The sequence below is a fragment of the Camelus bactrianus genome, chromosome 6 (assembly GCF_048773025.1).
Source record: "Camelus bactrianus isolate YW-2024 breed Bactrian camel chromosome 6, ASM4877302v1, whole genome shotgun sequence".
Taxonomy (NCBI): domain Eukaryota; kingdom Metazoa; phylum Chordata; class Mammalia; order Artiodactyla; family Camelidae; genus Camelus; species Camelus bactrianus.
Genome location: NC_133544.1, coordinates 73,015,599 through 73,040,414, shown reverse-complemented (window position 1 = coordinate 73,040,414; position 24,816 = coordinate 73,015,599). Strand labels below are relative to the sequence as shown.

The 24,816-nt window shown below is 36.7% G+C and overlaps 1 protein-coding gene across 26 annotated transcripts in view; it reads right to left on the bottom strand.

Moving 5' to 3' along the window:
- Positions 1–24,816, bottom strand: part of MGA (MAX dimerization protein MGA) — a 142,701-nt gene that overhangs the window by 70,324 nt on the left and 47,561 nt on the right. For 14 of the 26 annotated variants that reach the window (XM_010965333.3, XM_045524308.2, XM_045524304.2 and 11 more), the window contains exons 1-2: positions 20,077–20,232; positions 12,471–13,601 (exon numbers count right to left, since the gene is read on the bottom strand). In XM_010965333.3, the coding sequence (XP_010963635.2) occupies positions 12,471–13,534 (1,064 nt within the window). In that variant the 5' untranslated portion in view covers positions 13,535–13,601; positions 20,077–20,232. Of the gene's footprint in view, positions 1–12,470; positions 13,602–19,726; positions 19,877–20,076; positions 20,512–24,816 lie in introns of those variants that run through there. The other 12 variants (XM_074365932.1, XM_074365930.1, XM_074365934.1 and 9 more) reach the window with 8 other exon arrangements.

Here is a 24,816-nt window from a genome sequence, read left to right as displayed (position 1 = left end):
AAGCCCACTGAATCACACAGAACACCTACTGAACTCTGACAGTGTCTCTTGCTTCAAAATACAGGAGGATTCACCAAATCCAATAAACAAGTTTATAGTTCACGGAATTACATTCAGTATCTTGTAGTAACTTATGGTGAAAAAGAATATGAAAATGAAAATGAATATATGTATGTTCATGTATGACTAAAGCATTATGCTGTACACCAGAAATTGACACATTGTAAATTGACTATACTTCAATAAATATATATATACAAAAAAAAGGCAAAAAAACCCCAGAATCATCAAAGATGACTCCCACAATTTGAGCCTCAAAAGAAACTGTAATAGTCTACTGTAACTAAATAATGGAGCTGAATAAAACATCTAAAAATGGAGCCCTTTTGGAAGTCATCACTGTACAATGATACCTAGTCATAAGGGTGCAGTGCAAATGACAGTGTAGACAGAATAAAATTTAGAATAACTTTTTTAAAAACCCAACATGAGGACTGAAAAGATAATGTTCTAAGGAACAAGAACAAAAAATCAGGATAGTAATATCTAAAGAGAAATGAAGTATCTTATTTGTCAAAATAAAATCTGTCAAGTGGATCAATCTGATCAATCTGTTAAGTGGATCCCACGTGACCTTTGAGAAAATAAGTACATTAGTATGTCTAGGAAAAGTAGACAACAGGGGATATGAAGAAAGAAAAAAAGTGAGAAAATGTAAGCAGTGGTGGAGACAATTGTTCAAGAAAGCTGGTAACAAAAGAACAAAAGTAAATGATAATAGAAATAGACAATTAAAAACTTCTGTTTCTCACGTTTTTAAAAAGAAAAAAAAAGGGTATGAAGTAGAAAGAAACTAAAGATCCTGGAAAGAGTACAATGTAAAAACACCATCCTTCACTAATAAGAAAGTTTAATTTCCAAAGGGTAAAATACTCTATCCTCTCAACCTATGCTGAAACATTTAACAGCCTTAGACAAAAATATATCAAATTAATAACAGGTTAAAAATTTACTATCATTAAAAAAGAATGAAATAATGCCATATGCATCAACATGGATGGACTCAGAAATTATCATACTAAGTGAAGTAAGTGAAAGAAAAATATTTTTATCACTTATATGTGGAATCCAAAAAAAAAGATGCAAATGAGTTTATTTACAAAACAGAAACAGTCTCACAGACATAAAAAACAAACTTATGTTTAACAAACAGGAGAGTGGGGAAGGGATAAATTAGGAGTTTGGGATTTGCAGATACTAACTACTATATATAAAATAGATAAACAACAAGGTCCTACTGAATAGCACAGGAAACTATATTCAGTACCTTGTAATAATCTATAATGAAAAAGAATATTTATGTATAACTGAATCACTATGCTATATACCAGACACTAATACAACACTGTAAATCAACTATACTTCAATTAAAAAAAAAAAAACTTACTATCAACTACTCAAGGTAATGAAAAACCAAATGAGTGTTTATAAATGGTATTTCTAATACTCCAAAAGTTTCACTTCATCAACACTATTCAGGTTTTTGAGAAAGTAAGCAGGTTCAAATATTTATAAGGTACTTGCCCGCTATCATTCTAGGACTGAGGAATCAGTACCAAGTAAAACAAGATCTTTACTCTTAGGAAGCTTATAAGCTCACGCAAAAATGAGTACACACTAGCCAACAAATAAGATGATGGTGATAAATGCTATGAAGACCCCAAAGGACCAAAACAGACAAACTACAAATGGTATAATAGGTTAAATAAGATAGATATGAGACTAGATTTCAACGCTGAGTGTGTACCAACAATATTATAACAGAGAAAAGCACTAAAGGCATTAAAGACAGAGGGAATATGGAGAGAAAAAGGTCTAACTTAGGTGGGAATACACTCACATAGCTGAATCGTAGCACACTAGGAAAAGTATGTACAAGACAAGATGAGAGAAAGAGGCAAGAAGTCTTTAAGTACAATAGAAAGCCTTGGAAGGGTTTTAAGAGTGGAGTGACATAATATGATTCACATTTTTCAAACAAAAAACTTAGTAGAGCATGGATTGCAGGGGGGAAAAGCAGCAGCTGAGGGAACCAGTTACATGCTCTGTAGTAGGATGGTGTTTTGGACTAAAATGGTGGTAGTAAAGACAGTACAAAAATCAGTGCGCTCATATACTATAGGTGAAGATATAAATGGTTATAAACTTCTGAAATATAATTTAACAATTAACCAAAATTTAAAATCTGTATACCCTTTGATCCAAGCAATTTCATTCGTAAGAACTGAACCTTATATTTGCAAAAGTGTATAAGAATATGTACATAGGAATTTTACTGAAAGCATTATTTGTAGTGGCTCAACAAGTAAAAAAATCTCAAGGTCCATCTAGAAGACTGATCACCTCCATTTTTATGGATTCTAACAAAAAGCCCTACAAAAATGACTGTACACTGTTGAGGGGAGGAAAGAAAAGCAGGGTTCTAGACTTTAGAGCACTACTTTTGCAAAACTATTCTCATGTATGGCAAATTTTGGTATTTGTGATTCAGTATTTTTTTTCCCTGTTAAACCAGAGTGGTTCTTTTATAATAATGTCATTCTTGCTCACCTGCCTTATGATGTGCTTTCTTGGAAGAAAAACACATGTGTCAATAACTCCAGGCACACCCATGGTAGTGCTCAGTTAACCAATCGAATGGGAAAACATCTCAAAACTCTCCCACAGATGGAAAAGCTGAAGGATCTATGAATGCTCTGGTTGTAATTATGTAGAATATAAGATCCATCAGGCAGGAATTTATTTTGGCTGGGACCTAGAAAAATGCCTGAAACCAGAAGGTATTCAGCCTTATTTGGTTAATACCTGTTAAAGAACAACAGAACTCTTAAAGGGGTAAAAGTAATTTTTCTAAACATTAAAAAGAGTCATATAAAAGATATGGGTTAATTCTGCCCTCTACAACCACGATTATCTTTTTATCAAGAAATGGGGGCAAACTTACAAAAAAGGAGGGCAAATATACAAATTTCAACTTACAGGAAATAAGCAGTCAGTCATCCAATAATGGAATCAGCTGCCTCAAAAGATTAGTAAGACCAGAATAGCTAAAAACAGAAAACAGCGTATGTTGACAAAACTGTGGAAATCAAAGAAATTCCCATACATTGTTGGTACAAGTGTAAACTGCTACGATCATTTTGAAAAATTCTGGCAATATCTACTAAAACTAAAAGTACAATGACTCTATGATCCAGTAATTCCACTCCTAGATCTATAACAAAAAATAAATTAGTACATGTCCACCAAAAGTCATGTATAAGAATATTCTTAGCAGCTTTATTACTAATGGTTAAAAACTTGAAACAATCCAAATGTCAATCAATAGGAGAATGACATAATGGATTTGCAGAGGGAAGCAAAAATAATATAGACATTTCCAATGTGAATAACCATGACACTTGATACAAAAGAGCAGGTTTTAAGGTGAAAAATTCAATTGGAGTTGGCAGTAACAATGAACACTATAGGTAGAATTCCTGGAGCCAGGATGATCTAGAGGTCTGGAGCTAAGAAATCAGTCAAATCTAAGCTGAAGTACTACTAGCTCTCAAAACAATCAATATTACATGGGAGCAAAGGACAAAATCATGGATAGACTGTAAGAACATAATGCTGGGAAATACCATAATTTAATAATTGACTGAATATATTAAGAACCCATAAAGATGGCTGAAAAAAAGGGAAAAATCAAGAGTTGGGAAAACCCGGTGAATGGTCTGGTATAGATCAAGAAAGAAAAAAAGAGCTTAAAGCAGGAGATGGTCAAACAATAGCAAACGTAACAAATTAAGGCTGAATAATGATCAGCAAATTTACAAGTAAAGAATTTATTCTTAATTAAAATAGAATGACAGAGCAATTATTTCAGTAGACTAAGAAAATAGGAAACAAGAAATTCAAAAAATGTATGTAATTTTTTTAAAGACTTAAATCAGTAAATCACAGGGTGGCAAACATTTTCTATAAAGAGGCAGACAGTAAATATTTTAGGCTTTACAAGTCTCTTACAGTCTCTGTCACATATTCATATATACAAAGAGGCTGCAGGCCAGATTTGGCCAACGCCTGCCTCAAAATAATCTCAGCTCTCAAATCAAGCACTTGGAGGCAAGGTTTGCATATAGCTAAATACCACTTTCAGACATGAAGATAATGCTATTTCTTGGAGCATGCACTTCAAGTTATTTTTTTCCCTCCAGTGACAGAGACACTCATTCATAACTCTAAACCATTTTCTGGTCAAATTAAGATCATAAGCTTATAACACCACATATAACACCAAAAACTACTGTCTGTAACAAAGAAATAAATGACCTTCTCACTAACAAACTCCTTCTCACCCTGGCCTCCAAATTACTTTTAAAAGTAAATTCTCCATCATCCAAGGATATATTAAACTGCTTCTGGATATTGAAGGTAAAAATATTGGTGATAAAGTGTTTACATTTTTTAAATTGTGTTGGGTAATCAAGATGATTAGACTATGGTTGGACAACCAAGTATTATAGATGGCATCCGCTAGCTGCAACTACAAAAAAAAAAAAAAAAAACAGTGAAAAGCATAAACTGAAAACATCTTTCCTTCTTGACAGAAAAATAGAAAACCCTATATTGCTTAAGCAACATTCACTCCACCTGTCAACAACTCTTAGAAAATAGCAAAGTACTAACTTGGCAATAGACCAAGTCAAGGGGAACTCATGAATGTGGGGACTCCGAACTCAAAGAACAGTTAGTAGTTGTTAATGGGCTATGAATTAAGTGATAAAAGGAGGGTAAAAGAAAAGTCCTGGGCAGGGATGTACTTCTGCCCAACTTGAGTTTTAACGTTCAAACTAAGGCAAGTTTCCAGTTGCATATACAAACAGCTTGTTAAAACACTATGTCTTAACAAGTAAGAATTCGACTAAGAAATCAACTCTTTTGGATTCATGAGACAGTGAAGACACAGTGCAAACTGCTGAAACAGACAGGTGAGTACAGGTAATCAAGGCTTCACTGGAACAGTGACTGACAATGGAAACCACCTTTCAAACCAGTATCAGGGTAGAAAAATCTGAACTGTAACTGACAAATTGCTGGAGGATCAGTGTAGACAAGTCTGAGTTAAAAACTCCAAGGGTACCAGTCTTTGGGGGGCTCCCACATTTCTCTGAGTTTTCCTCCAGGAACTAGACCAGGTTCTCACAGTAAATATCCCCAAAGGAGAAAAATCTGAAGGGCGGGGGAAGTCTGATGCTTTTTAACAGCAAATACTGACCTCTGGAGAAACTAGTTAACCAGAGCCTAACCTGCTGGGGTTTTATCAGAGCCTAACTGACCTGGAGAAAGGGAAATAATCAGCTCCAACCTATTCTAGTCAATCCTATTCAACTTAAGAGGGGAGGAGGGATATAAGCAGCACTTGTGAAGTTCACAGTCCAGAGGCACAGGCTCACTAAAACACTGAGACCTAACCACAGGACTAAAGAACACTTGCTCTTTCCTCATATCCATACCTTATCACTGTATTATTAAAGGCCTATTTACAGCACTTACTTTTACCTAGTACATCATGTACAGCTACCAAGAAAAAATTAACAAGCATACTAAAAGGCCAAAAAAAAAAAAAAAAAAGCCACAATCTGAAGACTCAAAATAAGAATCAAAATTACCATATTGGGATGTTGCAATTACTGATTGGGAATTTAAAACCATGATTAACATGCTAAGGGTTTTAATGGATAAAGGACAGATATGCAATGTAAGCAGAGAAATGAAAATCCTAAGAAAGAACCAAAAAGAGATGCTAAAGATCAAAAACATGGTAAAAGAAATGAAGAATGGCTTTGATGGGAAATGACAGACTGGACACTAATTAGTAGCTGAGGAAATATTAACAGAAACCTCCAAAACTGAAAAGGAAAGAAAACAAAGACTGAGAAGAACAGAAACCCCAAATACTGTGGGACAACTATAAAAGGTGTAACATACACATAGTAGAAGTACCAGAAGAAGAAAGAAAAAGAAGAAATATTTGAAACAATGATGACAGAATTTCCCCAAATACCACAAAACCAGAAACTCACAGAACACTAAGCAGGATAAATGTTTAAAAAAAAAAAAAAAGCTACATGTAATTATATCATTTTTAAACTACAGAAAATCAAAGATAAAGGAAATATACTGAAAGCAGCCAGAGGAAAAAAACATCTTACCTACAGAGGAATAAAGGTAAGAATAATAACCATCTTCTCCTCAGAAACCAAAGAATCAGGAAGAGAGTGAAATACTGTAAGCACTCAGAGAGTAAAACACCAACCTAGAATTCTGTACCTTGCAATATTAGCCTTCAAAAGTAAAACAGAAATAAAGACTTTCTCAAACAAACATTAAGAGAATTGGCTGCCAGTAGATCTAACATGCAAGAAATAAAAAGGAGTTCTTTAGACACAAGGAAAGTAACACAGGAGAGATAACTGGATTTCCATAAAGAAAAAAGGGAGAAAAACATAAATGAAGGTAAAATAAAAACTTCCGGGGTTTTTTTTTTTTTTGGTTCTTAATTGACCTAACAGGTAACAGTTTGTTCAAAATAATAATAGCAACAACATATATGAGTACGTATATGTATGAGAGAGAGAGAGAGAGAGTGTGTGTGTGTGTGTATATATATATATATATAAAAAAAACATATACATGCTTATATATAAGTGAAATGAATGAGAGCAACGATACAAGGAACAGGAGGAATTACACACTACCTATGAAGCAGTGCAGTATTATTTGAAAGTGGACTTAAGTAAGTTATAAATACATATTCAAACTGAAGAGCAACCACTAAAAAGAGTAAAAAAAAAAAAAAAAAGGATAACTGACAAGCTAAGAGAAAACCAAATCCTATAGAATGCTCAACTAAGACCTTAACAAGCAGAAAGAGTGGAAAACAAAAATAGGAACAAAGAACAAGGGCAAAAGAAAAACGATAATAAATATGGTAGATATCAACCCAATTATTTCTGTAATCACTTTGATCACTTTGAATGTCAATAGTTTAAATGCACCAAATAAGAGACAAAGATTATCAGAATGGATCAAATAAAACAAGACCCAGTAGAGAGAGTACACCTCCGTGGTAGAGCACACACTTAGCATGCACAAGGTCCTGGGTTCAATCCCCAGTATCTCCATTAAAATAAATAAATAAATAAACCTTCCCCCTCCCCCACCAAAAAAAGAAAAAAGACCCAAGTATATACTGTATATATTGTCTACAAAGTCCACGTTAAAAATAAAGACACATGAAGATTAGAAGTAAATGGAGAAAAAAACATGCTAACACTAATCAAAAGAAACAGGAGTAGCCTTTTTTTTTAACTTTTCTAATTTTTTTTTTGAGTTATAGTCAGTTTACAATGCTTGTCAATTTCTGGTGTACAGCACAATTTTTCAGTCATACATGAATATACATATACTCATTTGCATATTTTCTTCACCATGAACTACAAGATCTTGAATATATTTCCCTGTGCTATACAGTATAAACTTGTTTATCTACTCTATACACTCCTGTCAGCATCTACAGACCTCGAACTCCCAGTCTGTCCCTTTCCACCCCACTCTGCACTGGCAACCACAAGTCTGTATTCTATGTGAGTCTGTTTCTGTTTTATATTTAAGTTCATTTGTCTTTTTTTTTTTTTAGATTCCACATATGAGTGATATCATATGGTATTTTTCTTTCTCTTTCTGGAGGAGTAGCCTTTTTAATTTCAGACAGAGCAGACTTCAAAGTAAGGAAGTTTATCAGGAATAAAAAAGGGCATTACATAATGATAAAGGGTCAATCCTTCAAGTAAACATAACAATCCTTAACATGTATGTGGCCCCAAACACTATCAAACTATGGGAGAAAAATTAAAAGAAACACAAGGAGAAACAGATGAATCTACTATCATAGAGACTGAAACACCCTCTATCAGAAATGGACAGATCCAGCAAGCAGAAAATCAGTAAAGAGATAGCTGAATTCAATAACACCATCAATTGACTGAATATAACTGACATGTATAGACTACTTCATCCAACAACAGCAGAATACACATTCTTCTCAAGCTCACATTAAACTTTCACCAAGATAAACTACATTCTGGACCCCAAAACACATCTTAACAAATTTTAAAAACTACAATTAAACTAGAAATCATTGACAGAAAAGTACTGAAAATCCCAAAGTAAGTTATTAAAGAACATACTTCTAAATAACACATAGGCCAAAGAAGAAATTCCAAGAGAAACTTTAAAATATTCTGAACTAAGGGAAAATATAAATACAAGTTATCAAAATTTGTGGGATGCCGAGAAAGCAGTACTTAGAAGGAAACAGAGCACTGAATGCATGTATCACAAAATAAGTAAGATTTAAAATCAATAATCTAGTTTTCCACCTTACAAAACTGGAGAGAGGACAGCAAGTTAAATCCAAAGAACAGCAGAAAAGAAATAAGAATTAGGGAAGAAATCAGTGAAATTGAAAACAAAATCAAGAGAAAAATTAATGAAACCAAAAGCTTATTTTTAACTTGATTTTTAAATTGATCTCTGAAAAGAACGATAAAATCAATCAATAAGCCTCTAGCCCACACTAAGAAAAAAGAAAAGAGAGAGAAGACACAAATTACTATCAGAAATAAAAGGGGGGAGCAGGGTATAGCTCAATGGTAGAGCACATGCTCAGTATGCATGAGGTCCTTGGTTCAATCCCTGGCACCTTCTCCAAAAATAAAAAAACTCAATTACCTCCCTCCCCCCTCAAAAAGAATAAAATAAAATAAAAGAGGGGACATCATTACAGAGCCCATGGACGTCAAAAAGTAACGAAGGAATACTACAAACAATTTTATGCCTGCGAATCTGATAACCTAGATGAAACGGGCCATTCCTTGAAAAACACCATCTTCTAAAATTCACAGAAGAAACAGATAATCACAACAGGCTTATACTTAAAAAAACTGAAACAAAAAAATTGAATTGAATTCCAAAACTGAAAATAGGCCCAGATGGATTCATTGGTGAATTTTTCCAAACATGTAAGAAAGAAATTATACCAATTCTCTACAATCTCTTTCAGAAGATAAAAGCAGAGGGAATACTCTGACTCATTCTATGAGGCCAGCATTACCCTAATACCAAAACCAGACAAGAGACCATCATTTCTCAAGAATATAAATGCAAAAATCCTCAACAAAATAAAACAAATCAAATAAAAAATATAAAAAGAATTGTACACTATGACCACATGGGATTTATCACAAGTGTGCAAAGCTAGTTTAACATTCCGAAAATCAATTAATGTAATCTGTCACATCAACAAACCAAAAAGAAAAAAAAAATCACATGCTCATATCAATAGATTCACAAAAATCATTTGACAAAATTCAACATCCATTCATGATAAAAACTCTCAGTAAACTAGGAATATAAGGGAACTTCCTCAATTAGATTAAGAATATCTACAAAAAACCTAAAGCAAACATCATCATACTTCATGGTGAGAAACTAGAAGCCTTCCCACTAAGATCAGAAACAAGGTAAGGATATCTCCTCTCATCACTCCTTTTCAACATCATACTGGAAGTTCTAGCTAATGCAATAAGACAGGAAAAACAAAGAAAGGGAACATAGATTTGGGAGAAAAAACTAAAACTATCTTTGTTCACAAATGACATTATCATCTAGGTAGAAAATCCAAAAGAATCCACAAAAACTTCTGGAACTAATTAAGTGATTATAGTAAGGTTGCAGAATACAAGGTTACAGTACATTTTCAATCACTTTCCAATATACCAACAATGAACAACTGAAATTTGAAGTTATAAATACTATCATTTATATTATCACCCAAAAAAGTGAAATGCTTTGGTATAAATCTAATAGGTACAAGACCTATACAGGGAAAATGACAATACTCTGATGAAGAAAAGTAAAGAAATAAATATATGCAGAGACAGTCCATATTCATGAATAGGAAGGCTCAATACAATCAAGACATCAGTTCTTTCCAACTTGATCCATAGATTCAATGCAACCACAATCAAAACCCCAGCAAGTTATTTTGTGGATATTGATGAATTGATTCTCAAGTCTATGTGGAGAAAAAAAATCCACAATAACCAGCACAATATTGAAGGAGACAAAGAAAGTCAAAGGGCTAACACTACCCAAGTTCATGACTTACTTATAAAGTTACAGTAAGGAAAACAGTGTGGTACTGGTGAAAGAATAGACAAATACTTCAATAGAACAGACTAGAGAGCCAAAATAAACTCACATAAAGTCAACTGATCTTTGACAATGGAGCAAAGACAAAGAGAGTCTTCTCAACAAATAGTGCTGAAACAGCAAGAAATCCACATGCAAAAAAACTAATCTAGATACAGATCTTCCAACCATCATATAAATTAATTAAAAATGGATGATAAACCAAAATGTAAAACACAGAACTATAAGAAAGCTAAAAGATAACATAAGACAAAAACTGTATGACCTCAAATATATATGGCAATGATTTTTCAGACCAACACCAAAGGCATGATGCATGAAAGAAATCACTAATGGGCTGAACCTCATTAAATTAACAAACTTCTACCTTGTGAAAGACAACATCTAAAGAATGAGAAGACAAGCCACAGATTGGGAGAAAATATCTGCAAAAGATACATTTGATAGAGGACTATTATCCAAAATATACAAGGAACTTTTAAGACAACACTGTAACAATCTGATTAGAAAAAAGCTCAAAGACCTTAATAGACACCAAAGAAGATACACAGATGGCAAATAAGCATATAAAAAGATACACCAAATCACGTCATCAGGGAAATGCAAATTTAAACAATGAGATACTATTATACACCTATTAGTCACACCAAAATCCAGAAAACTGACAGTATGAAACGCTGAAGAGGATGTAGAGCAACAAGATCTTTTATTCACTGCTGCTGGGAATGCAAAATGGTACAGCCACTTTGGAAGAATTTGGCAGTATCTTACAACTCTAAACATATTGTTACCATATGATCTAGTTATCATGTTTCCTGGTATCTACCTGTATGAACTGAAGACTAGCACACAGATGTTTATGGCAGCTTTCTTCATAACTGCCCAAACTGGGAAGCAACCAAGATGCCCTTCAGTAGGTGAATGAATAAATGAACTGGTACAACCATACAAGGAAATACACTATTTAGCACTAAAAAAAAAAATGTGCTAATAAGCCATGAAAAGACACAAAGAAACCTTATATACATACTAGTAAGTAAAAGAAGCCAATCTGAAAAGGCTACATATTGTATGATTCCAACTATATGACATTCAGTGGGGGGAGAGTATAATAGCTCAAGTGGTAGAGCGCATACTTAGCATGTATGAGGTCCTGGGTTCAATCCCCAGTACCTCCATTAAAGAAAAAAAGAAATTAAATAAACCCAATTATCTCTCCCCTGTAAAAACAAAAAACAAACCCACAAACAACCAAAAAAAACCAACTGTAAGACTTTCTGGAGAAGGTAAATCTATGGAGACAATAAAAAGATCAGGGGCAGAGCAGGTAACAGGCAGAGCAAAGAGGATTCTTAGGGCAAAGAATTATATATTTGTCAAAAACCAGAGAATATACTTCACCAAGAATGAACCCTTATGTAAATTACAGGCTTTGGGTGATTATGACGTGTCAATGTAGGTTCATCAATTTTAACAAATGCACCACTCTGGTCGGAGACGTTGATAATGGGAGTGGCTATGCATGTGTGGAGGCAGGGGCTATATGGGAAATCTCTATACTTTCCTCTCAATTTTGCTGCAAACCTTAAAATGCTCTTTTAAAAAGTCTTTGATAAAAATAAAAATAAAAAACACAAGTTCAAATACAAAAAGCACAACAGTGTATCATGCTATTTTAACTTAGGCTTGTTTTTTAATCAGGCAATTTATGGATTAGGATGTCCATAGGGCAGCAAATTCTTAAATACTACATATAAATAAGATATAAGTTTTGTTTCAGTTATGGTTTGGGGGTCATTTTTTTCCCTTTCTCAATCAACAGTTGTGTATGTATACTGTACTTCAGTTTTTTAAAAGTTGTCTCTATATGTTAACAAGGAACAATCATGCATGATTAACAAAAGTCTAAACGTAAAGGAATGAAAGATCCCCATTCTGATAAATCATCTAAAATTTGCCCACAATTCTGGATTGACCCAATTCATTACAGAAAAATGAACTGTCACTTCACAGAGTATAAAAACAACTGTGATATATTCTATACTGGCTTACATTTATCAGTATCTAAAGGCAGCAGTCCACACCACCAATATGTTAAAATTCAAAATCCTTCTTTTATCTCTAAGAACAGAAAAACTGTTACCTACCTTTCAGAAACCTCTTGCTTCAACTGGGGAACATCACCAAGTGCTGTATCAATATCCATGAAACCAAGAAAGTCTTGTTTTATATTAAGGGAAGGCTTCTCCAAACCCTTGCTTGATGTTTCATGACCCCTTGATAAAGGATCTGCATCGGTTAGCTGTATCTCTGACCCCTCACCTTCTGTAAGACGGATCCGTTGACCAGGAGAACTAGGAACACTATTCCCTTCTTGGTCAGAGTTGTTTTTTTGCTTTCCATCTCTCTGGGGCTTACTATTCAGCCCATCATCCCGGAAGCCTTTAGCAAATGGATTGTAATCTATTTTCAGCTGGGTAATCTGAATGTTCTGATAAGCTGTTACTGCAAAGAATTCAGTCTGTGGGAAGGTAAAAGTATGGACACCAGGGCCATTTAATTGTATTACATCAGTAGCCTTTTCTGCAGGTACCAAATGAAGCCTCGGCAGGTAGCGATGCATAGAGTGCAAGATGATATGCCCTTCTTGGTCCAGTGTATTGTTGGTAAGTTTGAGTTTATAGAAAGATACTGGTTGATGCATCCAATAATGACCTGTGGAAGGAGACTCTGGATGAATAAAAACCCTTCCCAAAACATGGGGCTCAGCCTTCCCACTGGGCTCCCACCAGCGACCATTCCATTTATAACGATGGTTATCCACAGGAGATATATCCATGACAAGGATGTACTTCATATTTGAATCTAAACCTGTTATCCAGTAACGACAGTAAGGAAACATGCGTCTTCCCTGCTTGGTCAGAATCATCTCTGTGCTTCGATGATAGAATTCATTCCACATACTATTGTTATCCAAGGTGACAGTAATTCCTCCTACAGTACAATCAGCTGGAAGGCAAATCTTTCCTTTAGATTTTCCTGGTGATGACACACTGCTAGCCAAAGCACAGGCATCCCGATTAGTAACCAAAATTCCCTGATCAGTTTTGCCATTTCCTGGCTGTTTTAGGATGACAAAGAAGGTAGGTGCTGCTCCTGCCACTGTCCCTCCATCTTGATTAGCCAATATAATCTGCTGTTTCTCCTCCATGATTCCAGTGGGAAGCTCAGTAGTACGATAACTGTAGTTACCACATAGTCACAATGGCATTCCCAGCCTAAAAAACAAACAAAAAACCCAAAACCCTTTAATCAAGTGAACATTTATTCTGTTAACAAAAATACAAGAATGATTATGTTATTCCCAAAACATACCTCTAAATTCTTCTAAAACTTTGCTTCTACCTTCCTCTAGAATATTTGAATATCTTTTTAAAGTTCATTTTAATCTAATTAAATTACTCATAGCCCAGTCCTCCAATAATTCACCATACATACTATAATCCCACATGAAAATAAGCAAAAGTGTATATTCATTTTAGAAAAACTGTATGAAAGTATAAAAGTACACAGACTTAAGAAGATTAAATTGGAAGGTTGTATGCATTTAAAATGGATCCCAATACTTTATGAATTAATTTGCTAGAGGATTCCATTACATAGCAACTTCTCCTAGGATGAGCAAAAGTTAACAAATTTCCATGTTACCATTGTACAGTTAGCTCTTTTATTATGGTAGTGGCATGAGTTCATACTTAAGTAAAATGCTATCTTAATATTTTGGTACATACACTTAAAGAAACCATGACAAATCACTGGAACTTACTGGGAAAGAAACAGTTGGCTCCTTACCTCAGATGTTACACTGAAAAAAATTCCAGATGGGCCAAACATTTAAATCCTCCCACCTCATCACCATCCAAGTCTCAGTGTAATGTTTTTTAATTCTTAAAGCAATCCCGAGAAAAGTGTTGTGACATAAGTAGGATACAAATCCTAAAGTCAGTAAGACATTTTTGATGGCTTCAACATCATGTAAATTTTTTTAACCTGGCAAAAACCAACTAAGCAAAATTAAAAAACAAATGACTAACTGGAAAAAGGTATTTGCAACTTAATATCATAAAGAATGCATTTCCCTAATATAAAAAGGGATCTTTTTATAGAAATCAACAAGACAAAAAAAATTCAGTTTTTCTAATAGAAAAGTAGGCAAAGGATAGGAAGAGCAAATGGTTATGAAAATGTACTTAGTCTCAGAACAGAAATTAAAGCCAACCTAAGATACTATTTTTTACCCTATCACAATGCAAAAATCAAAGTTTGGCAGAGGTGTTGGAAAGAGGATACATCAATCAGCATTCTCATCTAACAAGTTGTTCAGAGTTACAAGATGACAGAATCTCAGAGGGTAACATTAAAATCAGAAGTACAAATGCACACATCCCATGTGACAGCAGTTCTTCTAGGAGTTTATCTTATATATGTGCATGCAAATACACACATACACACCCATGATAAATGGTATGTACAAGATTATTCCCAGCATTTCCATTCATAACAGTAAAAAAATGGAGGAAAAGAAGTCCACCAATAGAGGCTGGTTAAATAAATAGTGGTACAACCACAGAATGGAATATTCTGCAGCTAGAAAAGAGAACTATAAACTTTATAGACTCATACAAAATTATCTACAAGGTATATTAAGGGCATAATGTTCAAAAAAGTTGTAGACTATGCCACACACTTCTTTAGAAAGTTATTTCAAAAGGCTAAAAAAAGAAAAGAATATGTATTTGCTTGATATAGACAAACCATCTGTAAAGAAAGAAAAGAAACTGGTAGTACTGGCTTTACCAAGGGAAAAGAGGGTGGCTGGAAAAATACATACTCTGACACTTTTTAAATTTTGTATCTTGTGAACATATGACCTATTCAGAAAATAAAGTTAAAACTAAAATAGTTAATCCATAAAAGTTACAATGAAAAACATACATGTACTGTATGATTCCATTTATGAAATGTCCAGAATAGGCAAACCTATACAGAAAGTAGCGCAACAATTGCCTGCGAACAGGGAGAGGGATAACTGGGACAATTGCTAATGGGTATAGAGTTTCTTTTGGGGGTGAGGGAAATATTCAGAAACTAAAAACCACTTAAACATACCCTTTAAAACAGTGAATTTTATGTCAATTGTATCTCAATAAAGTATAAAGAAATCCTAGGTTGTAACATCTAAGTGAAGTTGTGTGTTAAAATATCTACAAGATATAAAGCTATTGTCTCCAATTAGCTTTTATACAAAAAAGGAAAATGCTACTACTTCACTACTCCTGTTTAAATGGGTCAGTAATTTTGATTAATCAAATTCAGCCACTTACTGGTGCTCCTCATTTTAATTAAAAGTCTAATTTTACTTTTCATCAGAGCTATTGACAAGTAACAAAAGCATATGACCTGAATTTTACCTCTTCTTATAGAACTGGCCACATGATGCCCCACTCTCCCCCCAAAAAAGGTTCCAAAACTTAAATTATTCATTAGCCTAAGGATAATATTTCAAAAATCAAGACTTCAAAAAAGGCTGGCTATTGTTCCCTATTATAGCTAGATATTATTTTAGATACTCAGGTCCTTTTACTAAAGCACTAATACCCAGAAAGGTGAAGAAAGAGTCTCTCCTCTGATTTAGAGTTCATTTTCAAGAGATAGATAAAATTTAGGGTGATTCTTTTCAAAACCTGCCTCAGGCTTAAGGCAATTAAGTTTACTGGTTTCCTAAAACTAAGAAGTCTAAGTAACACCTATCAGAGATTGATAAAACAAATTTAAACACTTAGAACACACAAATTAGGTGACTTCATAAAAATAATAACATTCAGAAAACTCACAGAAACCAATACCTCTAAAATGATGTATAAGTCAAACAATACAAACTCCTACCCTGTATTTAGTCCATAAAGTTCAAAGTTTTGTTACCAATCAGGTATTTTTGTAAGCAATTATGTAAAAACACTTACTAAGTGCATTTAAATGCGACAGGCAGCAAAGAACTCTCTGAATAAAAAATTCAGCTATAATATTAAACCTTCTATAATATTAAAACCTTGATTTCTCAGATCATTTTTACAGGTAAAACTGGATGGGGCAAAGAAGTGTTAACGAATGCTGTGAAAATCACTATCTTTTAAAAATTAATCTATGAAGGATCAAAAATTCTACAGAAAGAAATCCAGTTCAGACATTACAGACTGTACTGAAGTAAATTTTATGCTTATGCTATAAACACACACTTCAAAATTTTCCTTTTTCCTAAACAAAAAAATTAAGTGCCGAAAAGTCAGACTGTCCTATTTCAACTCTGCTGTACACAGGTATCTAATAAATGTAAAAACATGTATGAAAAAGAAAAAAAGTTAGAACTTTTAGACTTATGATTTGTATAAGGTCTTTTTGTTAAATCCTTCAGTAAATCCCGTGAGTTGATCAAAATGCATAAAACCAAAAACCTAATTTATGACCAAAACAATCTCTATCTTGAGACATACACTGCTACCGATTTACAAACAAGGAATAAAATTTTATTCCGTAACAATCTTTAAGCACAAATTTCACCTCACTATAAGCATATGCCTATGCTCTGGGATACTATATTGGATTTTCTAATGAAAGGATAGTCAGCTCAGCAAATTCAGCTGTTTCAGACACACAAATACCATTCTAAAGCCTAAGATAACTTTAACCAATTGAAAAATCAAATGTACTTTAGGAAGAGCTAGGCTATTCATGAAGCAATAAATCTTTATCCAGCAAGATTTAAAAATACTCTGAGTTTGGCTCTCTAAAAGACTTAAGGAAGATCACAGTTTTGGTACACAGATAAAACTTAACATTCAAAAAAAAAAAAACTCAATTCAGCTTTTCAAGATAAAACGTTTATCTACATAAAATAACTATAATAATGACCCAAGGAAATAAGTTTAGTTGTAAATGGGAAATACTCTTAAGTAACATTCTGAAAATGTCAACATCAGAAGGCACGGGCAGGCACAAACACACAAATGCAACTTCACAGAATTTTTTTTCAGGTAATGTGGCAAATTCCATAATTTAGTTGCTACAACTTCAGAGTCCCTATTCTGAATGTCTTTTCACCAATGACCTCTTTGGGAAATGTTTAACTACTAAAGCCATGACCCTCAAGCAACCGACAAAATACACTAGTTAGTTCACTGCGTAGCCACCTAATTCAATGATTCAGGTACTAACCCAAAACAAACAAACAAACAAACACCAAGTTAAAATTCCAAATCAATAAAATTCTCATTTCAATTTGAATATTTTGTATTTAAAACACAAAATATTCAAATGCTGGTCAACTAGCCTATGTTTCCAAAGTTGCTAAAAATAATCATAACACTTCATACAACTGCATTTCTGTATGGTAGGCACAAAGATGTTAGTTTTCTCCTTAATATAATCATTCACTACAAGAGTGAATTAAGTTAAATTACGTTTATGAAACTCAAATTTGTAAGAAAATAGGTTCACTCGAATTTCAGTATTTAGCAATAAACGGGCCCAGCAATTTGAAAAACCTTTCAAAAAGCATAATTTGGACATAAATATAATTAGAAAATATGAGAACAAATGGTGTGAAGAGGCAACTACTCATTCTTAATTGTCATTAGATTAATATTTAAATAAATGGCTTTTGCTATCTACTACCACACACTTACTTTGCACCAGACTATATATTCTGGGCATTTTATCATCACCACAACCTTAAATCTGAAAGGTAAACTTCAAAATACTATCTAAAATGCTTTAGTTTTTAAGACATACGGTTGCAATTGCCGAAGACAGTATGCCCCCTCTTCTCCTCTACCCAAATAGCATTCTTTAATGCTGGCTTCATGAGTATTTTCTATTCTGAGGAATAATTCCTTAACTACATCTCGGGGGTTAGCAAATTCTCGGGTCCCTAACAATTGCATAAATAGAATTTGAAGAACCAACTTTTATGGCAGAAATGGACAGCCATCTAACAGCCACCCTGCCTTGGAGTAAGTATAGCAAGGTATAGGGGACAATGGATTTCCTCAAATTCTAAGCATGTGTTTTCTGTAAAGTGCACCCAACCCACTGAACTCACACAACAACGGGAAACATAACCCTACAGCAGCATAAAGCACTAGCGCTGACTCCATACCCTTGGAAATTAAAAAGCCTGCCAGTCCTGGAAAATGATAGTCACCGTCGACTATGAGGGCCCACAATCACAGCTTTTCAACTGCAGGGACCAGCTAGCCAAGAACCACGTGAAAAAATGCCGCAAGGAAAGCTCTTCCGGGGAAGAACAGTCCCGACAGATCACGTGCAGCCAGCCGGAACCCGCCGATCGCTCGGCGGGACCCAGTCACATTCTGTTACCGTGGAGACTACAGAACCAGCCACCGGCCCTCCCAGGCCAGCCCCTTTCCCAGCAGCCGTTACGCCACCTCCAGGCACTTTCCCCTGCAGCCTAACCGCGGCGTCGTGCCCAAAAAGAGGCAGATCAGGCAGTGTTTGCCAGGGACTCTGCCGCAGAAGCCCGAGAACTTTACAACACACACAGGCTGCGCGCGGGTGGGCTCCAGAATTCTCTTGATCCACGTGTCTGCTCCCGCGACGTGAACCCTGGGAGAGCAGCTTCCCTCAGAGGGAAGAGTACTTCGGTTACGTTGTTCTGCCATCAGCAACCCCTCCTTTCAGACCTCCTTCACCCTCCCTGCTTCCACCCTCGCCAGGAGACATCTCCAGAGTTCCGAAGGTAAAGCAAAAATGCTCACAGCGAGATACTATAACTCAACCCAGTTTGAAATGATCCCTAACTTCTCTATACTCTTCGCACAAAGATTCCTCAACTATGGTTACTGGTACTCGGAGCGGTTTATTCATGTCCCAAACCCACCTACCAATGAGGGCAGAGACCTACCTGACAATTTAACAGAAACCGGAAGCCTCATAAACGGAGAACTAGCCAAAGGCCGCCCCACAGAGGGAAAAGGAAAATAACACCTGCTCTTCCCACCTGTTTTCCCCGCCCTCATTTCTGCACTTACGTACCACCAGTCCTTTGTTTACCAAGTTCCCACTCCTATACAGCTCACTTCCTCGCCCTCCTTCTTTATTAAACTCGCGGTCTTGCCTCAACCGACTTGCCCGGAAATTACATGCTAGAAGAGAGGTCTGTACAGGTGTCAAAACGCCTCACACAGCTCCTTAGAAAAGCGAGGTCACCACCGTTTCCCTCGGAGTTTTGGAACCCCTAGACCTGGGCTCCAAAAGGCAAAGCGCACAAGCACCGCTCTCGACCTAAAGCCCCGCGCCCGTCTGGAAGGCGTCACGCGGATCGTACCATGCGGTGCGGCACCCCACGCACGCGAGGGCAGGGCCGCGCCATGGGCGCTTCTCACCCCGCCCGCCTCGTGGCCGCTCTCGCTGGCGTCGATGTTCCTAGTTAGTTTGCTGCGCGACGCGGAAGTGAGGTCGGGGACGCGCGCGAGGTGACATGCGCAGCCTCGCCCAGAGGGCCATAGGCGCGCGCCAAAGGCAGCCCCGCGCAAGGCCCGGCCTGGCTGGGGCGTGCGAAGATCGCTCAGCGGAACGCTTCTCACGCCGTTAAAATACACAAGAGCTTCAAACTCTCGAAAAACTCCAATCAGGCTAGTACTAAAGAGACGCCCTCCACCCGGGCCCGAGAGTTACCGTGCGGGGCGTGGCCGGCTTCACCCGGAGTCCTTCACATTCCGCTGGGGGCGGGTTATTCTGTTCGGTTCGCACACCGTGTGTCCGCTCCAGCTGAAGAGCCTGCGCGCGCACCGGACGTCCACGTCACCGCGCACGCGCTCCTACCCGCTCGGAGCCCGCCGCGCAAGCGCAAAAGGAGGCGCGGGCAGCACCTCCCTCGCCCCTCCCCCAACACCAGGAGGCCAAACGGCCCCGGAGCAGCGACGAGACCCTTGGGACCCGCCCCTGGAGCTCAAGCCGCTGCTTTTCCGGGTCCCAGCAACCGAGAAAAGCCTACTGAAGCTTCCAGAATCAAGAGGGGCGAGGCAGGAGGGAGGCACCCCAATTCCCTCAGTCTCGCACTCGAAGCCTTCACGAAAACTGTGAAACCTTTGCCCGCTGGCTTTCTCAACTGTGCCTTCCACCTTTTCCCTTGGGCTCCTCGCCGGTCCCGCCCCTGCCGCGCCCAGCCCCACCCACATAGGGTTCCTCAGCCCCCAAGGCTTCACGAGCCCGTCAAATGAATCCGAGATCTTCCTCTCCAATGTGCTGTGGGCTTGGAGAGGGCCAGGACGTCGGGAAACCTTGAAGAAAAGACCTTAAGAGACGGTGATCGACTTTGCCACATCCACGACTGAAGAACACTAGGAAAGTAGGGAGGAGACCGAAAACCTCAATGCAGAGTGGAAAGGGAAGAAGAGTTGCCACTAGTGTGCCTGATGTAAGGATGAAAAATGTCCTGATAAAACAGTAAAACGTGGAAATGAGAATTTTGCACGATAGTATTATCTGAGCTTTAGTGCCCTGATCCTGCATTTTCAATTTTTGTTTGTTCAAGATATTTAAGCTATGAGGTGCAAGCAAATATTTATGTATCAGGCAGTTGCCGAACTGAGTTAACAGTATTTCTCCCAAACATCAAAAATTGTCTTTCTTCTTCCCAACCCTCTACCAGCCGCTCTTTCTTCTGTGCTAACACTCCATTAAAAAGGGAGAGTTGAAAAAAAGGGGGGGGGGGGAGAATTGTTTAAAGTGAGAGAAAAGACGCAATACAGAGCAGAAATTGTGGTCCATGTTTCCAAACTTTTCTTTCACTCTCTTGGAAGAACTGGCAAGTACTGAGAACCTTCTACATGTAGGTGACAATACAAAACACTGTGAAGGAGAACTGAGGAGGTTATAAGAAAGGAGCCAAGAGGAAGAGGCTTATTCAATAAGACTGATCTGAGCTGGACTCCAGGCATATTAAGGGTCTTCTTTCTCTTTCTTCTGCTCTTCCTGAAAGGATATGCCACCCCATGGGGAGAAACTGTTCTGGAATTAGTATGGAATGGAAAATGTGTAGGCTAAAGTTTAGGGACTTTTGAAGTTGCTCTGAAACCCCCATTCAGACACTGTCAACCAGAGCATTAGCAGTGCAACAAATGAATAATATCCCAAATCTTAGGCAAAATTGAAAAGTAACTATTTCCTTTACACATTCCTCCTCTTCCCTGACCCCAAGAACCTCTTTCCTGCAAGCTGACTTGTCAGAATCTCCCACTTCATCCAAAAATGCCTTTCTCTGAAAGGTCTAAGGTTTCCTCATACAAAATTTCCATTTTCTGAAGCAGAAATAAAATTTGTGTTGACTTAGCATTAAAGCATCTCATCCTAAGGTGTAAATGAATGGTGACCTGGTTAAGAACCATGCCTCGTGGTAGTTGCATCGCAAAAAGGACAAGTTATCACAAATGATATAATCTTAATTAGGGAATCTGTGAGGACACCTTGGGGGTGAGGGAGGACAGAGTTTTTCCTGTGCTACTCTCTCCCTCTACCACGCAAACATATTATGAAATGCCAGATACTTAAATGAAAACATACCACCAAACATGTTTCAAAGTGGGGTCTGCCTAACCTATAAAGATTTAGAGATGTACCATCAAGAATCTGGGAACTTATGTTTTTATAGAGATAATCTAAAACTAATAATACTGACACACTTTTTCAATGATCTACTTTTGATTTACCATCACACAGGAACCAAGTAACCACATTTTCAAGGAACCTCTGTAGTTACATTAAACGTTTAATGCAATGTTTCTCAAAATAGAATCATTGGTTATATTCTTTGGATATATAAGATCTTCCTTTAAAAAGCAGCCTTATATAACCCAAGTTTTTAAAATGCCAAGCTAACTGCTTGAATTGATGCTTGGGAGTTTCACTTTTCTACTAAAATTTTCATTCCAATTATCAAAACTCACCTTGTTCATCCAGCCTGATACAAAAATCTTTTCCTTGGTTTTCTTTGGTTACAATTTCAAAGAGATTCTACTAAATATTAGGGAGGTGTGGACAGAGAATGCATGGAATATAAACAATCTGGCCTAGAAAGTACACAGTTTTGATCCAAGATTGCCCTATGAACACACAAACCCTATCCCATTTACATGCACATTTTTCCTATTCAACAAATATTTAAGTGCCTTGAATATGCTGAAGATAGGAGAAAGACGGGCACCTCAAGTGCTATTCAAATATCTATACTAGAACCCCAAAGAGTTAGCAGAACTTAACAGAATCCACCAGCAAGACAAACCATATTCCTTACCCAATCTATCCAGACTCCACCTTCCCAGTTCCAACTTCTACTGAAGACATACATCCTTCAAATGACTAAAAGAGAAAATGATCACATTCTTCAGACGACATCACCACTCTTCATAAACTCCAGGGTTGTAGTCTTGTTTACAATATCTTAATTCAATACAAAAAGACCATTCTTAGAATAAGAGCTACATACAGACTAGGTTACAAAAGAGGCTTGTTTTTTACCAAAAAAAATATATATATATATTAGCCAAATTTCACAAAAACTTGCGTGCTAGGCAGGAGGGAAAAAGGGAATAATACTAACTTATATACAACTCCATCCTTGCCTACCATTTAGTACTGCAACTGAAACCAGTTCATGTAGAGGGGCAAGGTATGATTGACTCTAGTATCTGAAACTTGGACTAAGGAATTAAAAGTGGCAAGGGTACTACCCTCAAGGACCTAATAATCTATCCAATGAAGAGCTTTAAAAGTTTCTTAATCAGTTTGCTGTACACCTGAAACTAACATTGTAAATCAACTACACGTTAATAAAAAGTAAGAATTATAACAAAAATTCTTTTGAAGTCTCTTAATTAGTATAGTAATGTGATTAAAAGCATGTTTTAGAAAATATCTGTTAAGAAAAGTAAGGATAGAAAAGAATAGAAATGTGATGGAATGTTACCAATGTTCATGAAGAAACACCATTCCCTCTTGCTGCCCCATATCTCAAAGCTGCACAATCATATTCCTTACCTGTTGCCTAAGAACTTCCCACATGCCTCAAACTTGACTTACTCACTTTTTATACCTAAGCTTAAATGTCACTTCTTCAAGAAACTTTCCTTAACCCCCCAATATCAGGTAAGTTCTTGCTGTTATATGCTCTCATGGTACCCTGTACTTCTTAGTTCAGAAAGCTAGTTTCAGAAGGATTACAAAACAAAAAAGAATAGGTTTATAAGAAACAGAAACAGTAAGTTTTCAATGGAGTATTGACTCTGTAGAAGAAACTTCTTATCTAGGAAAACATAAAAGGAAGAATAGGAAGAAGTTTTATCTAACTAAGCCTAGAGCAGCACAGGGCTTTAAAACACACGAGAACATATAAAAACTAAAACTAGTACTACTGGCCAAAGAAGAGACTGCAAGATAGTAAGTAAACTGCAAGGCTGGAATCAGGCCAAAATCAAGAAGCCTATGACAGAAAAACACCCTGAAAAATTGTCTGCAAATGCATACGAAAGCCATGCTTACTTTACATGAAGGACACCACTGCCTCATGGGAATGAGTTATGATGGTCAACCCAGCAGTTCTGAGAATACTGGGCCATCATAAACCAGTAAAATTTCTCTAAAAAAGATTCAGATGACCATCATAAAATGATGAAATTTTTATCTTACCAAGTATACCACCTACTATTACCATTCTTTCTTAAAATAATGGATAGTTTAAGGCCAAAAATCAAGAAGAACATATCTCATAATGAATAATAGTCATTTATTTTGAATATATTTAGATAGATGAAAAATGTACTACACTGGCCTTATTTCATGGTATACCACTGAAAATTTGCAGCAGGTATTTAAAAATGACTGCTAGCCATATAGCAGGCTCCCTGGAAAACTAAGATTTGGTCTCCTGAGGAAAAATAACATATAAGTGATGGGGTATAAGTCACCCTGCCAAGAAGTCAAGAGTCAGCCTCTCTTCACCAGCAACAGCAGAAAAGAAGGGGATGTTAGCCAGGAGACACCCCAATCCAGACTAAAGGACAGCTACATGATTAGCAAACTACTTTGAGTGTGTGCTGGTGGAGGGGGGTAGGGAGTCACTGAAAACAGGATGATAGCTTTTGCACTGTGGAAAGATCCTAGAACCTTGGTAGAGCTATATGAGAACACTGCGGTGAAATCGAGAGTCAAGGTCAGACTGGGTGAACCACCCACTCAATCACAGCATACTTAAGAAAAACTGTGGGACATATGGTGGCTCATAGTGTCAAAGGAGAGGCAGATCTAACTGGGATTCAGGCATATCAGACAGATGGAAAAACAGGTCGGTGGGAGGGAGGACTACTTATTTTACCTGAGAAGCAAACCTAATGGGATTGTAAAGATGACTTAAAAATAAAC